Source organism: Xyrauchen texanus, chromosome 34, assembly GCF_025860055.1.
Source record: "Xyrauchen texanus isolate HMW12.3.18 chromosome 34, RBS_HiC_50CHRs, whole genome shotgun sequence".
NCBI lineage: Eukaryota > Metazoa > Chordata > Actinopteri > Cypriniformes > Catostomidae > Xyrauchen > Xyrauchen texanus.
Window position 1 is genome coordinate 27212130 of NC_068309.1, and position 17762 is coordinate 27229891.

The 17762-nt window shown below is 39.9% G+C and overlaps 1 protein-coding gene across 1 annotated transcript; it reads left to right on the forward strand.

The window, feature by feature from the left end:
- Window positions 1-59: 59 nt before the first annotated feature.
- LOC127627290 (solute carrier family 13 member 2-like) lies at window positions 60-17496 on the forward strand. Its single transcript, XM_052103627.1, has 12 exons — window positions 60-217; window positions 2067-2195; window positions 5958-6094; window positions 6301-6539; window positions 6977-7160; window positions 7902-8024; window positions 8845-9054; window positions 9184-9314; window positions 9426-9586; window positions 14997-15158; window positions 15336-15473; window positions 16688-17496. The coding sequence occupies exons 1-12, from the start codon at window positions 116-118 to the stop codon at window positions 16817-16819; spliced, it is 1848 nt and encodes a 615-aa protein (XP_051959587.1). The 5' UTR covers window positions 60-115; the 3' UTR covers window positions 16820-17496.
- The last annotated feature ends 266 nt before the right edge of the window (window positions 17497-17762 follow it).

A 17762-nucleotide genomic window follows, 5' to 3' on the forward strand; every position in this document is an offset into this window, starting at 1 on the left:
TGCCGAAGCCTATAAACACATTGATCATTCTCAGCCTCTTTTGCTCAGCTCACATAATCAGCACTTTCACACCATCCAAATCACACCTGACATCTGCAGCCTAGGGTCAGAAGACATGAAAGGAGTTCTCAGATGGATGTGGGTTCATAGAAACTATCTGATCATCTTCATCGCCCCCTTTCTGATACTACCCCTGCCTCTGGTTATCCCAACTCCGGTGAGTAAAAATGTGTTTTATTTTTGTGTTGAAGTTTTTTAAGAAAAATTATCCGCAGAGACCTTAGAGGAATAGTTTACCCAACAATGAGTTATGCACTTCATGTTGTTCCAAATCCATTATACTTTCATTCTTCCGTAGAACACAAAAGGAGATATTACATAATTTTCAATACAATTAAAGATAATTGGGATGACTGAGGCTGTCATTCTGCCAGTCATTTTGGAAAAACATGAGGTTAATAACTCTCTTTTATGTGTGATTATCACTTTAGTTTCAAGTTAACCAAAATGTGTGTGCCACAACACTCTTTTTGCCCACATTGTCAACGATTAAAAAAGTGACAAAGAAAGAATGTGAATATGGTGGTGTAGTTCAGATTTCAGATCAATAAAATATCCCTATAGTGCAGGTGAACATGTTTTTACTAAAAATAAGCCTGATGAGCAGCTGAATATGCAGCAATAATAGCTGAAATACAAACTATATTTATTTATGATCTGTGGAACACTGGGGACACTACACTGATGAGCCCCCCACAGGTCAAGTGAATAACATTGACCATCTCATAACAAGGCCACATGTTAAGGTCTGGGTAGATTAGATGGTAAGCGAACAATCAGTTCTCGTAGTCAACATGTTGAATGCAGGAGAAACGGGCAGGAGTAAAGACCTGAGTAATTTTGACAAGGGCCAAATACAGCCAGACGAATGGGTCAGAGCATCTCTGAAACGGCAAAGCTTGTGGGGTGCTCCCGGTCAGCAGTGGTGAGTACCTACTGACAGTGGTCTGAGGAGGGACAAACCACAAACCGGCGACAGGATGTTGGGTGCCCAAGGATCATGGATGCACAAGGGGAACGAAGGCTATTCCGTCTGGTCCAAACCGACAGAAGGTCTACTGTAGCGCAAGTCACAGAAATTTTTAATGATGGAATGTGTCACAACACACAGTGTACTGCACCCTGCTGTGTATGAGGCTGCATAGCTGCAGACTGGTCATAGTTTCCATGATGACCCCTGCCCACAGCCGAAAGCACCTACAAAGGTAATGCGGGTGTCAGAAGAAGAAGCAGTGGAAGAAGGTCATCTGGAGGGAGTGTGATGCTCTGTGCAATGTTCTGCTGGGAAACCCTGGGTTCGGCGTTTCATGTGGATGTCAATTTGGCACGTGCCCTGCCACACTGCACACATTGTTCGGGAATTGTTTGACGAACATGAAGAGTTCAAGGTGTTGCCCTGGCCTCCAAATTCCCCAGATCTCAATCTGATTGAGTATCTGTGGGATGTGCTAATCCAACATGTTTGATCCACGTCAGCTCCACCTCACAACTAACAGGACTTGACGGATCTGCTGCCAGATACCACAGACCTACATTTCAAGCTCTTACAAAAGTGAAATGTAAAAGTTAATTACAAAACAACATTTTGAAAAGTTAAAAAAGATTGCAATGCTGGTCCTCTTGTCATAAAACCCAATAGTGCCGCCATACATTAAAAAGGTTGTTTGTGGTCGTTTATGGTCAAGGTTGCTTTTATCAGTGTTCTGAGAGTGATAGATGTGTCTTATTAGGCCTTGAAGAGATTAGAGAACATAAGATATTGGTACCTTAGAGAGATAAAATAAATAATATAGGTATAAATAACCACATTTAATCCTGCCCTTTCCTCCCCTTAGACAACATAAGATGAGAGATATGCCCTGTGATTTCTAATTCACATCCAATTCTCTCCCCTAATAATCATTTTATACTGTACTTGAATGGGTGATGTACTGTATACAGAGAGTTTAGCTGACTGATCTAGTGACACTTGTTTGTAATGTGACAATTCCTGTTCTGCTCTTTAGCAAGCGAAATGTGGCTTTGCTATCATCTTGATGGCACTGTACTGGTGCACAGAGTGCATGCCACTGGCCATCACTGCCCTACTGCCTGTTATTCTCTTCCCCATGATGGGCATCATGACGTCTGGAGAGGTATGGTTTAAAAATCTGCACCCCAACAACTCCTTAACAAGGAAACTATTCACATATCAGTTGTTTTACAGCTAATTTGTTGGCTATAGGATAGTATGAGTCAGATGAGAGGGTAAATGGTCATGAAACAGGAACTTTAGACATACAGAAAACTATTTAAAAGTAACAACTGAGATTTACCTGCTTCAGCAGAAGTTCTCTATCTGTGTAATCTTTATATACACCATAAACACGGTTTTATGAACACCTCACATTATGACACCAAACAGATCTTAATCTACTGTTCATATCTTTCTTTCCCTTTAAATGAGATCAAAATATGCTTATCAATGCTCTGTAGTCTGATTTCAGTCAGAAGTTCATAAAACTGATAGTTCCGACTTTAAAGTCTGATTGGATGAGCTGTGTTTGAAGCTGTTATGCTGATAAAACACAATAGCTACATCTGAGATTGCGTATTGTCAAAAATGTACTGTATTTCATGAAGGACACACTTCCTGGTCGGTGAAACAGTCGGTTCTTCAAGTGTGCATGCGAGTCGTATAAACAGATTCCGGATATACTTCATCAGGGAACGTGGGTATTGACTCATGATCTGAATATATGTAAGGGATAACGTACAGTTAACCCCTTTAGTGTTTATTTGCACTAACCACAAGCTGAGTGTACATTATCCTGCTTATTACATGGCTACTAACGAACTAAAAAAATAAATGGACATAAAATATTGATTTCCGTGGAATTTATGAACTTATGTGAGAAGAAATAAATTCACTAAACAGCTGAATTTCAACTGCGTCAGAGGTCAGTTTGGGTTTATTTTGTAAACACTGATATGAACTAAAATTATTTTATAAGCTTTCTTGCTGAGATCGCACAGTGATACAAGAAGTAGGAAAGATGACTCGCAATACCAGGATGACCGGTCAGACATGTCTTAATCCCTGGATGTGCGATAGTTATCGTTAAATATCAGACCGCTAGATGGCACCATTGACCAATCAGAATCAAGTATTTTAGAGACCCGTGTAATAAGGCGTCAAAAAAGGCTAAAATAATCTACTCTGGTTTAGATTAACAAGCAACATTTAAGCACAAGATACAATTTTCCTGTTATATATAGCACTTACAGTTGAGAAGAGCAGTCCGACTCGAGGTTCTCCGCCGCTTTTAAATCCGGCGTTTTGAATATGACATCTCCTCAGCTCCTGAAGGATTATGGGATCGTAAAGTGTCCAGTCGAACCGCAAATCAGAATCTCACCTGAAATAGTAAGTAATCCGGTTATTTCTCGCTTACTGTTTATGAATACTGAGGATTCAGACATACTAATCCATCGGCATACTGTTTTTAGCATACTATATAGTAGGGAAGTATGGATGTTCGGATGCAGCGGATCGTATAGTAATGTGATTCTAATAGGCTACTATATTTCTACGACTAGTTTGAATAATTAACTTTATTACTTGCCAATTTTTTTTTGTTCATAAACATAACTATTTATTTAACATTAGAGAATTTTGTTATACTTATGGTTTACAGTATTTATAGCAAAAGTAGGCTATATACTGTTTATGAAAGCTAGCGATGTAACTATTTTATTCCGATTCCATCATAGCACACGTACATTACCCAGATGCCTTGATGTGTGTGTCTACATGGAAGACGTATTTTTTGTTTGCTCATCTGCAATATGTCTATAAGACTCAAGTCAATAATGTCAGATTCAGTGACCACCAGGGCGGTTCTAGGATGAATGGATATTTAGGGGTTAGCTCAGACCTCTGTGTTTACATATGGGACCATACTTTGATAAAATATTTGAATATAAAACACTTTAATATATTAATAAAAGTGTGTTACAATCGATGGGCAGTCATTTCTAAATTATATTTAGAATATTTACATCTTTAGATATTATTCCCACTAACATGTGTCTACGCCTCAGATACGCTCAAACATCCGAAATTACTGATGCTTTTAACACTAATTGTGTCCCTTTCGGCTTTCTGTAGTTTTCCGTAGTATTATCATTTATTGATTTAAGTTGTTTTAAAAGGGAGCAGGCTGTAAAAAGGTGAAAATAGGTGATTATGAAAAAAGATTAGCAAAGTTTGCAAGGTTTATGGCATTGTTTCTTAACGCTTTAAGCCCACCGAGAGGCCTGGGACAATTCTTTTTTTATTTAGTTTTTACATCAAAATAGTAATAACTACAATCTTGACCAACACAAAATAGGTATATTTTTAAAGCTTAGAAACTGTAGGCTACTTTTCAACAGCATTATGACCAAAACTGAACATCTACATTGAAATTTGCAGACAAATCAGAAGTGTTCCGATGATTATTAATAATTTGATCATTTTGAAATGTACATGCTATTGTAATTGGTAAAAACAACAAACTCATCAAATAGCCATTTGTCATATGCTGATACAAATATAGCTAAATAGTCATAGCTAAATATATGTCTTTGACATATTTTCTGTGAACAGGTGCGCTCTTATACCGCGTATTTGGTTATAAATTCACGAAAAATAAACAGAACATAAAATATCACATACCATTACTTGGAGGAGTTGATTATCTTTACAATGAGTCCACAAACAAAGTAATCAAATGCATAAATCTTTAGATAAGCCACACAAACGACAATGTGCACCAACACATTCTCACACCCAACTCGTCACATATGGACGCTTGGGCAGTTGCGTCACTTATTGACGCGCTGGGTACACCTTTGGCGTCATTTTTCAACGCGCAGGGTAGTCCGATAGACTTCTATATATCTCTGAACCGGAGCCTGTAGCGTTGAAATTTCACGTCTTGGGTAAGCTCGCCGCGAGTCGAGACTGCAATATAAAAATAAAAAGGAATAGGCTACAATGGCCCTCCGACTGTTTTTTTTTATGTTTAAAAACCCTCACAATCTGATATCAAAGTGCCCTCTCAGCAAGGACCCGTAGTAAAATGACGCGAAAGGTATACCCAGCGCGTCAATAATAAGTGACGCCAAGGGGTCCTGGCCCAAGCGTCAATATGTGACGAGTTGGGGTGTGACTACCCTGCAAGTTGAAAAATGACGCCAAAGGTGTACCCAGCGCGTCAATAAGCGACGCAACTGCCCGAGCGGTTGGGTGTGAGAATGTGTTGCGTGCACACAGTATCTGGCTATATGGCATCATGCCGTCTGGCTACAAACGCGCTAGGTTTCCAGGATCAGATTACGTCATCGGAAATGCTGTAGCATCATGGACCGCTAAACAGATTGGGTTCAGATTACTTCAACCAGTGATGATAGTCCTAGATATATAGGCAGAGTCATCTGATTAATCACTACAATTACATGTGGTCACCAGGAGATGGCGCCAAGTACATGATACAGACTCAATGATGACTTAAATGGCACAGAATGAAACTTATTGACATATCTCACTGACAATTTGACCGTGCACACAGCCGCAATTGGATGTCGTGAGCACTGCTCTTGCAGTGTGTAGGTACTAAATTGAGTCTGAATTTTGTATTATGTATGATACTGTAATAAGAACTGTATCATTAATATAAATACTACAATATACAACTTAATAATAAAATATATTCTTATTTATTATAATTTTGTACCGAAGCACTAGTAATTTTGACATCACGTAAAAACATTTGGGGCTTTACTGAAAACATTTGAGGCTTAAACCCTGGTAGCCCACCGCTCATGTTGACCACAATTACACATGGGATTGAATGTGTTTATTTGTTTCTCAGGTATGTGTGCAGTATTTAAAGGACACAAATATGCTGTTCATTGGGGGGTTGCTGGTGGCTATAGCAGTTGAATTCTGGAATCTCCATAAGCGCATCGCCCTTCGAGTTCTCCTAATAGTGGGAGTTCGACCTGCTTTGTAAGACCACAATCACACACAATCAAAGTACCTTATTTCTTTCCATTATCTCTTTAACTATCTCACTGACACAATATTTAAAGGTATAGTTGACCCAGGAAATGACAGTTATGGCAATTTCTTTCTTCAGTGGAATACAAAAGGAGATGTTCATTATTGGGTGAATCATCCCTTTAAATTATGTCCTTTTTTGTCATTTTCTGCAGGCTGATGCTGGGATTCATGATTGTAACAGCCTTCCTCTCCATGTGGATCAGCAATACCGCCAGCACAGCCATGATGCTGCCCATTTCTCAGGCTGTTCTCGAGCAGCTCAGTGCTACAGAGGCAGAGTCTGATGAAAAGGAGCTGAGGGAAGGGCAGGACAACCAATCTTTTGAGTTGGCCGAGGTCTCCGGCACCAAACCTCCTTTGTACGATGATATCACTGGAGACAAACCCAATAGTATGTCTAACATCTAAACATTGTTGGTTACAATGGAAAAAAGTTATTTTTTTTTTATCTTAATTTGTGTCTTTTTCCATTAAATAATATCTAAACATCCTAAACAGATAGTTCCAACCTTGAAGTCTGATTAGACAAACCACATTTTAAGCTGTTGTATAACATTCCATTATAATGCGCCAAGTGCAAATGTTGCCTTGCAACCGCAAATAACCTACAATCAAGATGATTATCAATATTACTTTGTGGAAGAATTATTTCATCACATTATTATTAGAAAATATTATTATTAGGTTTATTATAAATATTATATATTTTTTATAATATTAATAATAATTTAAATAAATCAATTTTAAAATAAAACACATTGAACTGCTTATAAAAATGCATGTTGTTCAATACATGCTGTTCAATAAACATCCTTTTTGTCTTCACAGTCAATTCAGATCCAGAGGCAGGAATCAATACACCGTCTGAACACAGAAGGAAGGAGCGTGTGGAGAAGTATCTTCGTCTTTCTAAAGGAATGAATCTTTCTGTGTGTTACTCCGCCAGCATTGGAGGAACTGCCACCCTAACGGGGACCACACCAAATCTCATTCTCCAGGGCCAGATGGACAAGTAAGTTTGTCATATATCCTATTATGTCTCCCACCACACCTTCGAAAATAACAGCAACATGTAAAAAAATGTCATAATGTCCATGATCTATTGGGTAATGTCACAGACAAGACGGATCACAGACATTGAATTTGAATTTTCATATTGTAAAAAATATATACAAATATATGAATATATTTAATATTAATATTTAATAAAATATGTATTATTATATATAATAAATAATATAAATATTATATATAATATTATATGTAAAATGATATTGCTACAATTTTATAAAGTATTATTATTAAATTAGATATATAATATACAGTATATTATTATATATACATAATCAACAATCAATAAACAATCAATTAATTTTGAGCAAAAATAAAAACTGATATTAAAATATATGTGGTTAAATTGTAAATTGAATTTAAAGCTTTGGTATATTGAAAAAAATATTATTATTTTAAAATTGTATTCTATTGCCTACTCTTCATAGGAGTAATGCATTTGATTATATTATTAGATTAATAATTATTTATAAAAAAAACATACATCTGAAATGTGGAATTGTATGGACATAGTTTGCAACACAACACAATACAAATTAAAATTTCAGTTTATTTTAGGTTAAGGCAAAAGGTGAATGTAAATGATGCACAGGCCTACAGCATAAAGATATGCATATACAGAACTGGAGCCAAATGATATACTGATCTGGTCTTGTCTCATGTTGCACTTTCTTTTTTACAGTATTTTTCCAGATAACGGTGATGTGATCAACTTTGCAAGCTGGTTTGGTTTTGCCTTCCCGAACATGGTGCTGATGTTGGTGTTCTCCTGGCTTTGGCTGCAGTGCATTTATTTGGGTTTTAAGTAAGTAGCTTCCCCTCTTTACAAAAAATACAGTGTGTCTAAAGGCAGCAAGAGTTATTAAATAGTTAGTTTAGACAGCTATAATTTGAATCTGGATTGTGATGCCAGTCATGAAGCCATATACATCAATGAAAGGGCTAATCCTGAAATGTTAAGGGAAGATAATTGAAGTTACATTAAAAGAATATTCCGGGTCCAATACAAGTTAAGCTCAATCGACAGCATTTGTGGCATAGTATTGATTACCACAAACATATTTTGACTTGCCCCTCATTTTCTTACAAGAAAAAATAAGCTACAATTTGGGTTACAGTGAGGCACTTACAATGGAAGTGAATGGGGCCAATCCAGAAATGTTAAAATAGTCACTTATTTAAAGGTATAACAACAAGACAAACAATATGCGTGTTAACATGATTTTATTGTGATAAAATGGCTTACTAAACTTTTCTGTGTAAAGTTATAGGCAGTTTTACAACTTCTGTGCCATGACAACATAATGTCAACAAAGCCTAGAATTACAGTAAGAATATGATTTAAACAACTTTACAGGTCAAATAATACACAAGTTTTAACAGAAGAATTAATGTAAGTGCTTTTATAGAATTATAATCTTCACATTTCTTCATTTAAACCCTCCAAAAATTGGCCATTGTAAGTGCCTCACAGTACACAAATTCTGTCGATGAAACTTTTCTTGTATTGAACCCGGAATATTCCTTTGAAATATTTGGATTATATGGTTGTTAATGTAAAGTTAAAGGTGGAAACTGAAATTATTTTAACACATTCTTCATCTTCTAACTATTATTTTGAACAGCTTTAAAAGATCTTTTGGCTGCGGTACGAATAATGAGGGAGACAAAGATGCTTACAGAGTGATGAAGAATGAATATAAGAAGTTGGGTCGGATTTCTTTTGCCGAGGGTGCAGTGTTGGCCATCTTTGTCATGCTGGTGATACTGTGGTTCACACGAGAACCAGGTTTCATGCCAGGCTGGGGCAGCGAGCTTTTCAACAAAAAAGGACAGTGAGTCTGCTTCAAATATCCCTTTATCAATTTTTAAAATCACAAAAAATTAAAAATCACTACTCAAAATCATGAGTCACTCAACAAGCTTTGCATGTGAATCATTTCCTCTTACTTGTCTGTTCAAAGGTTCGTCACTGATGGCACAGTGGCCATTTTAATGTCATCGCTGTTCTTCGTTATTCCATCTCGGCTAGATTGTTGCTCTTCATTCAAAGAGGAAAATTATGATAATGATGAAGCTGGAGTAGAGCAAGAAGGTAAGAGCAGTCTACATATATATTTTTTATTTTTTTGGAAAGATCATTGTGCAATCAGTTAAAAAGCAGGTTTTAAACCAAATGTGCTGGGTCTTCTGTTTTACAAAATAGGAGAAAATCAGAATAAAGAAGACAAAAAGGAGAAGAAGGTGCACAACAATAAGCTAAAGGCTCCTCCAACTCTTCTGAACTGGAAGGTGGTGCATGAAAATATGCCCTGGAACATTGTCCTGCTGCTGGGGGGAGGATTTGCCTTGGCAAGCGGCAGTGAGGTAGGATGACTCGATAACACATTAAAATCAGATTAATTACAATTAATTAGAAGCTGAGATATTTGATGAAACAATAGGGGTGGTGCAAGAACTGAAAATTAGACAATGTCTATGGACGAGCACACCTGTGATAAATACATTAGAGCACCACCTACATTTTAGATCTCATCCATCCATCCATCTTCAACCGCTTATCCGAAGTCGGGTCGCGGGGGCAGCTGCTCCAGCAGGGGGCCCCAAACTTCCCTATCCCGAGCCACATTAACCAGCTCTGACTGGGCGACCCCGAGGCGTTCCCAGGCCAGTGTGGAGATGTAATCTCTCCACCTAGTCCTGGGTCTTCCCGAGGCCTCCTCCCAGCTGGACGTGCCTGAAACACCTCCCTAGGGAGGCGGCCAGGGGCATCCTTACCAGATGCCCAAACCACCTCAACTGACTCCTTTCAACGCAAAGGAGCAGCGGCTCTACTCCGAGCTCCTCACGGATGACTGAGCTCCTCACCCTATCTCTAAGGGAGAAGCCCGCCACCCTTCTGAGGAAGCCCATTTCGGCCGCTTGTACTCGCGACCTAGTTCTTTCGGTCATGACCCAACCTTCATGACCATAGGTGAGGGTAGGAACGAAAATTGACCGGTAGATCAAGAGCTTTGCCTTCGGCTCAGCTCTCTTTTCGTGACAACGGTGCGATAGAGCGAGTGCAATACCGCCCCTGCTGCCCCGATTCTCCGGCCAACCTCCCGCTCCATTGTCCCTCACTCGTGAACAAGACCCCGAGGTACTTGAACTCCTTCACTTGGGGCAAAACCTCATTCCCTACCTGGAGTACGCACTCCATCGGTTTCCTGCTGAGAACCATGGCCTCAGATTTAGAGGTGCTAATCCTCATCCCAGCTGCTTCACACTCGACTGCCAAGCTGATCCAGTGAGAGCTGAAGGTCACGGACCGATGATGACATGAAGACAACATCATCTGCAAAAAGCAGCGATGAGATCCCCAGTCCACCGAACCGCACACCTTCCCCACCCGACTACGCCTCGATATCCTGTCCATGAATATCACAAACAGGATTGGTGACAAAGCGCAGCCTTGGCGGAGACCAACCCCTACATGGAATGAACTAGACTTTGTGCCGAGGACCCGGACACAGCCCTCGCTTTGGACGTACAGGGATTGGATCAGCCCTAAGAAGGGACCCCCCACCCCGTACTCCCGCAGCACCTCCCACAGTCTCTCCGGGGGACCCGGTCATACGCCTTCTCCAGATCCACAAAACACATGTAGACCGGATGGGCATACTCCCAGGCCCCCTCCAGGATCCTTGCAGAGTAAAGATCTGGTCCGTCGTTCCACCGACCAGGACCGAAAACCGCATTGTTCCTCTTCAATCTGAGGTTCGACAATCGGCCGAACCCTCCTCTCCAGCACCTTGGAGTAAACTTTACCAGGGAGGCTGAGAAGTGTGATACCCCTGTAGTTGGCACACACTCTCTGATCCCCCTTTTGAAGAGGGAACCACCACCCCGTTCTGCCACTCCTTAGGTACTGTCCCAGATTTCCACGCCAATGTTGAAGAGGCGTGTCATCCATGACACCCCCTCCACATCCAGAGCTTTCAGCATTTCTGGTCGGATCTCATCAATTCCGGGGCTTTGCCACTGCGGAGTTGTTTGACTACCTCAGTGACCTCCCCAGGGAAATAGAATCTGATCCCCCATCATCCTCCGGCTCTGCCTCTACCATAGAGGGCGTGTTGGGATTTAGGAGTTCTTCAAAGTGTTCCTTCCACCGCCCAATAACCTCCTCGGTTGAGGTCAACAGCGTCCCATCTTTGCTGTATACAGCTTGAATGGTTCCCCGTTTCCCCTCCTAAGGTGGCGGACGGTTTTCCAGAAGCACTTTGGTGCGGACCGAAAGTCCTTCTCCATGGCTTCTCCGAACTTTTCCCACACCCACTGCTTTGCCTCCCTCACGGCCGAGGCCGCAGCACTTCGGGCCCTTCGGTACCTTGCAACTGCCTCCGGAGACCTCCGGGACAACAAATCCCGGAAGGCCTCTTTCTTCAGTCGGACGGCTTCCCTGACCACCAGTGTCCACCACGGTGTTCGAGGGTTACCACCCCTTGCGGCACCTAAAACCTTGAGGCCGCAGCTCTCTACCGCGGCCGGCAATGGAAGCTTTGAACATTGCCCACTCGGTTCAATGTCCCCAACCTCCGCAGGGATGCCTGAAAAGCTCCGCCGGAGGTGTGAGTTGAAGATCTCACGGACAGGGACCTCCTCCAAACGTTCCCAGTTCACCCGCACTACTCGCTTGGGCTTCCCAGGTCTGTCCAGAGTCTTTCCCCACCCCTGACCCAACTCACCACCAGATGGTGATCGGTTGACAGCTCTGCCCCTCTCTTTACCCGAGTGTCCAAAACATATGGCCTCAGATCCGACGACACGATTACAAAATCGATCATCGACCTTCGGCCTAGGGTGCTCTGGTACCACGCACACTTATGAGCATCCTTATGTTCGAACATGGTGTTTGTTATAGATAATCCATGACTAGCACAGAAATCTAATAACAAACATCCACTTGAGTTCAGATCAGGGAGGCCGTTCCTCCCAATCACGCCTTTCCAGGTGTCCCTGTCATTTCCCACGTGTGCGTTGAAGTCACCCAGCATCACTATGGAGTCCCCTACTGGGGCCCTATTCAGGACTCCATTCAGGGTCTCCAAGAAGGCCGAATACTCTGAACTGCTGTTCGGTGCATATGCACAGACAACAGTCAGAGTTTTCCCCACAACCCGTAGGCGTAGGGAGGTGACCCTCTCATCCACCGGGTAAACTCCAACGTAGTGGCGCTCAGCCGGGGACTCGTGAGTATCCCCACACCGCCCGTCGCCTCACACCCTGGGAAACTCCAGAGAAGAATAGAGTCCATCCCCTATCCAGGAGTACGGATCCAGAGCCAAAACTGTGCGTCGATGTAAGCCCCACCAGATCCAACTGGTAACGCTCCACCTCCCTCACTAGTTCCGGCTCCTTCCCCCAGTGAGGTGACATTCCACGTCCCCAGAGCAAGCCTTTGCTGCCCGGGTCTGGTCCGTCGAGGCCCACGGCCTTCACTGCCGCCCATATGGCAGCGCACCCGACTCCTGCGGTTCCTCCAATGGGTGGTGGGCCCAAGGGATGTAGAGGGGGTTCCACGTTGCTTCTTCGGGCTGTGCCCGGCCGGGCTCCGTGACAAACCCGGCCACCAGGCGCCGCCGACGAGCCCTCCATCTGGGCCTGGCTCCAGACAGGGGCCCCGGGCTTCCTCCGGGCAGGGTAACTCCTCCTCTTGCCGTTTTTTCCATGAGTCATTTTTGAACCATTCTTAGTCTGGCCCCTCACCTGAGACCACTTTGCCTTGGGAGACCCTACCAGGAGCACATGGCTCCAGACAACACAACCCTCAGGATCATAAGGGCACACAAACCTCTCCACCACGATAAGGTGCTGGTTCCCGGAGAGGCACCATTTTAGATCTGTTATTTTATATATATATATATATATATATATATATATATATATATATATATGTATATACTGTATGTATATATTAAACATTCTGTTTATCTTAAGATTGTAAACATATATTGTACTATATTATTTCTGAAATTTTTTTGTCTTTTTTTTTTATTTGTTTTTTTTTTGGAAAAATTTGACACTTTATTGCAATTTTTTGTCCATAGTATGTATGAATGGTGAGCTTTTAAATTTGAGTTTGAAAAATTGCAGGTGGCTGCCCAAGAATTCACGAGAGTTTAAAGGGTTAAACATGCTGTTATGTAGCTGCTAGGATGTTCTGAGCTGTACTTCTCATTGCTACGCCCTCTTACAAATCCTGTTAAATTAACATAAAAAAGAAACTCCCTGTTAAAAAACTGTGAAATATTTCAGCCATTACGGTGTCATTTTAATGCCTATATATTTTACTTTAAACTACCATATACAGTATATCATTGAATAATATCATATTAATATTATACCAACCCACTGGAACAACAAAAATCTCCTTTGCACCTTTAAATGGGCTGTTAGTCACCATAGTAATAATGAATAAATGTGCACTGCTGCAAACAATCAGTTACTGTGCTAGGATGTGCAGTCGAGTCGAGTGTGAACCTGATGGAAATGTATATATGCTAATTTTATACATAGGAATTTGGAAAAATATTATTTACATTTTAGGAAGTAAAAAAACTATAATTTTACAACATAAATTACATTGTTTACTATAAAAGTACTTGTTTTGTCTTGTTATAATAAAAAAATTCACCATTAACTATAAGTTAAATAATACCTTTTACTTCTAAAAACAAATATATATATATATATATATATATATATATATATATATATTAGGGCTGTCGATTTAACACGTTAATTCAGTGCGATTAATTTTACAAAAAATAATGCGTTAAAAAAATTTACGCAATTAATCGCAATGCCCTATGACCATAAAAAGGAAGATTCCTGAGAAATGCAAGCTTGTAGTACCACCTGTTTACTCCAGAGGGCAGTAAGTGAAATTTCAGCTATATAAGCAACGTGCCGTTTATAGAGTGAAGAAAACACTTCAGTAGGTAGAACAACACAAACATGCGTTACGTTCTTGCATTCAAAACAGTGTGCAAATGCGAACTAAGGGATCTCAAGATGTGTTTAAAGATTGAGTATTAAATTATATTTAACTTGAAACAGTGACCTAAACATGCTTATGTTTATGATGCAACGCACCCGATATGCTACACAAGCATGTCTGATGCAGGGTGTGGCTGGACTTCCAAAATTTGGAAGTTACCCATAAATATTTAATCACGAATAAAATCAAAGAAATTTTCTTCAAACGTATTATAATCGCAAATATTTGTATGTGCGATTAATCACGATTAATTAATCGGGACACCATGTAATTAATTCGATTAAAATTTGTAATCGATTGACAGCCTTAATATATATATATATATATATATTATTTATACATTTTTTACAATCATTTACCATAAAATTACTCGTACTGTTTTAAGTAAAATTTTAATTTTCACTGTGCATTGTAAGGTAACAATTTAACCAATTAACAGGGGTTACAATGGGTTGTTACTGGTTCGTTGCTAAGGTGTTGCTTACTGGCCCAAGTCTCTATAATATTCTGATATAGCTTGGGTCAGTGTAAGTCTATGGTCTTTTGTTGCACATTTTTATTGTCTGCCTGATGAAATTGTGTGATCAATTTATAAAAAATAAATAAAAGTGTACCTCTTTAACAAACCACAGGATCTGAAGTATCATTTAGCAAATAATTAGCAAGCACCACTAACTAACTTTGACTCTGGGATTATGATATTAATCAGTCCTTCTTAATCTTTGTGTAAAGGTATCTGGATTGTCCCTTTGGTTGGGTGAAAGTCTGGCCCCTTTGAAGAATATCCCACCCTTCGCCATCTCCCTGATCCTCTGTCTGCTGGTGGGAACGTTCACTGAATGCTCCAGCAACACAGCCACCACCACTTTATTCCTGCCCATTCTTGCCTCTATGGTCAGTACACATCAACTAAACAACCAACATAACTAGTGTTGCTTGATTTAGCCTATGCTATTTGCTGTTGAATAGTTCAAATACAACCAGAGACAAAAAACGATAAAGAATGCCTCAACTATATTGCACAACATGTCACAACATGAAGCTCTAAGAATGTGTTGTCTTCATCTTCAGGCCACAACGATCGAGCTCCATCCTCTCTATGTCATGCTGCCCTGCACAATCAGCGCATCACTGGCGTTCATGCTTCCTGTAGCCACTCCACCCAACGCCATTGCCTTCTCTTATGGCAACCTCAAAGTCCTGGACATGGTATGGTTTAACACATTTTAAATGAGCTCTTCCTGTTAAATTTCCTGGCATTATTGTCCTACATGATGATTTGACAAACTAGAATTGGTAGTTTGCAGAGCTTTTTTGGACAGCTGGGGAAAACAATGCTGGATGCAAATAATAATATGCAATTAGTTGCATGGTTGGGATACTTTTAAAAGGGAAGAGAAATCTCTTATCTTTTGATGTTGTTGACATCATAGGCCGTGCGTCTAATCAGATTATGTTGAATTTAGCTGAAAACACATCTGTCGCTTGGTATAAACTACCCAAATTTGGTAAAGGCCAACATGGACAGTTAAAAAGTTAAAAGAAAATACAACCCAGACTATAATAAATACGGCTTCACTTGCCACGAGGATAAACATGGTTGTGCTAGTCTCATAGAAAAATATTGCTATGCCTACATTTTTGCAAAATGATTGATATGTGGCTCATTCATACATACTGCAGCAGTTTTCTAGTGAAATGAACACTAGAGGCACTAAAACAACAATGACTTGTATTCTCTTTTACACAAAAAACTAGATAAATGAGAATTTATGCAGATTAACAGTTAATCTATACTTACTTATCACTCTGTTCCACACACAATGCTATCTTATCACATCAAAACACTTTTACTATAGTGCATACTTATAAGGCCACACATTTAAACAACTGGATTACATAACCAACCATTTTAAGCTTGTGCAAAGGCAATCAAATTGCTCAATAACTGATTAGTTGCGCTGCAAAGAACCAGACATGTGCGAGACGACATGTGAACCGAAATGATCATAAAAGTGCCACAAAATTATGTGGTCACTTCAGAAATTGTTTTTAATTTCACAGTAACTTTTTTTGACACTATCGGTTAGATTTAGGATTAGTGTAGGGAGGTACAGGTAGGTTTTACTGATTAGAACTCGATAAAGATTAAACTTAAAGTGATAGTTCACCCAAAAATGTAACAATTACTCACCCACATGACATCCCAGATGTGTATGACTTTTTCTTCTCCTGAAGTCAAATAATATTAATAATTTCAGTGTTTAATTGTAAGGATATTTTTTTGTATGATAAACCCTTTTGGTACTGCATTGTGTTGCCAGGTGATGCACAATGTGCAGTCTGGGTCCTGAAGCTAAACCTTTTGAGATCCAATGATCTAGAAGTTGACGTTAACATGCATTTTTATGTTCTCTCTGAAGGCAAAGGCAGGATTTATGCTCAACATAATTGGGATCCTGTGCATCAACCTCGGCATCAACACGTGGGGATCGGCCATGTTCAAGCTAGACACTTTTCCCTCATGGGCCAATGTCACACATGAAAATCCATGAACAACATTCCAACCAACGCTTTGGTATAGCGAGTGTACTGAAGGGACAGAGAGGGGAATAAGATCCAAAAAATACCATGAAAAGCAAAAAAGAGTCACTGTATACTGTATGCACAGTATGCAAGTGTAGTTGCTTCACTTCTCCCCTCATCAATGCCCTCTGGAGCAAATGTTCAGTTTTGTCTCAGTCCTCTGCTTTTCACTGTGTCTTCTCAAGAACTCTTGGTTACTGTCCGAGGAGATCAGTAAGATTTTATGGCCTCTGGAATTTTGTATCCCATATTTCGTTATTTAAAATGTCACTCTCAACAACATAGTGCAAGCAGAGGAGTTTGTTAATGTGAGTCGGCTCCATGTAGCGCTTTTGCTGCCCCGAAGTGGTGGAAGCAGAATAAGTTCATCAGAAAGCAGCCTTAAGAGCTTTCTTTTTTTCCCAGTAGCTTTTCTGGTCTTCTATTTGTGCTGGTTCACGAAAATGTATTTAATTGATATGTTCATGTTCAGATGTTTTATATGATATCCCTTTTTGGATCATTCAGTCTATATGAACTTTTTAATACAGTTTAATACTGTGTGTTAATTCACATTTGATTAATCTTAATGGTTTTTTTTAATGCCCCATAATTATTGTTAATAGCATATATTTGAATTGTAAACTTTACAGCAGTTTTCACAATAAGTGCCTTTTCTGAAATAAAAATAAATTGTGTTGAAACTTTGTGAAAATTCATTTGTTTTACAGTATATCCACAGCAACGGTGGTTGATTAATGGGAGTTAATTTGTCTTTGGGGAAAATTGTTAAACTTTACATGAAGTTTTTTATAAGAATGGGAGTTTTGAATCTCCAATGGGCCTCAGTAACTTTTTCTGAATATCAAAATAAAAAACTGATTATGAGATTCATGGAATTATGGCTTGGGTACACTTATAAGTTTTTCCGTT

What these genes read in the sequence shown, in the direction of transcription:
- LOC127627290 (XM_052103627.1), top strand. Translation starts at nt 116, where the DNA reads ATGAAAGGAGTTCTCAGATGGATGTGGGTTCATAGAAACTATCTGATC. An exon ending in CTCTGGTTATCCCAACTCCG is followed by an intron (nt 218 to 2,066) that starts GTGAGTAAAAAT and finishes TCTGCTCTTTAG; the next exon opens with CAAGCGAAATGTGGCTTTGC. An exon ending in CCTTGGCAAGCGGCAGTGAG is followed by an intron (nt 9,587 to 14,996) that starts GTAGGATGACTC and finishes CTTTGTGTAAAG; the next exon opens with GTATCTGGATTGTCCCTTTG.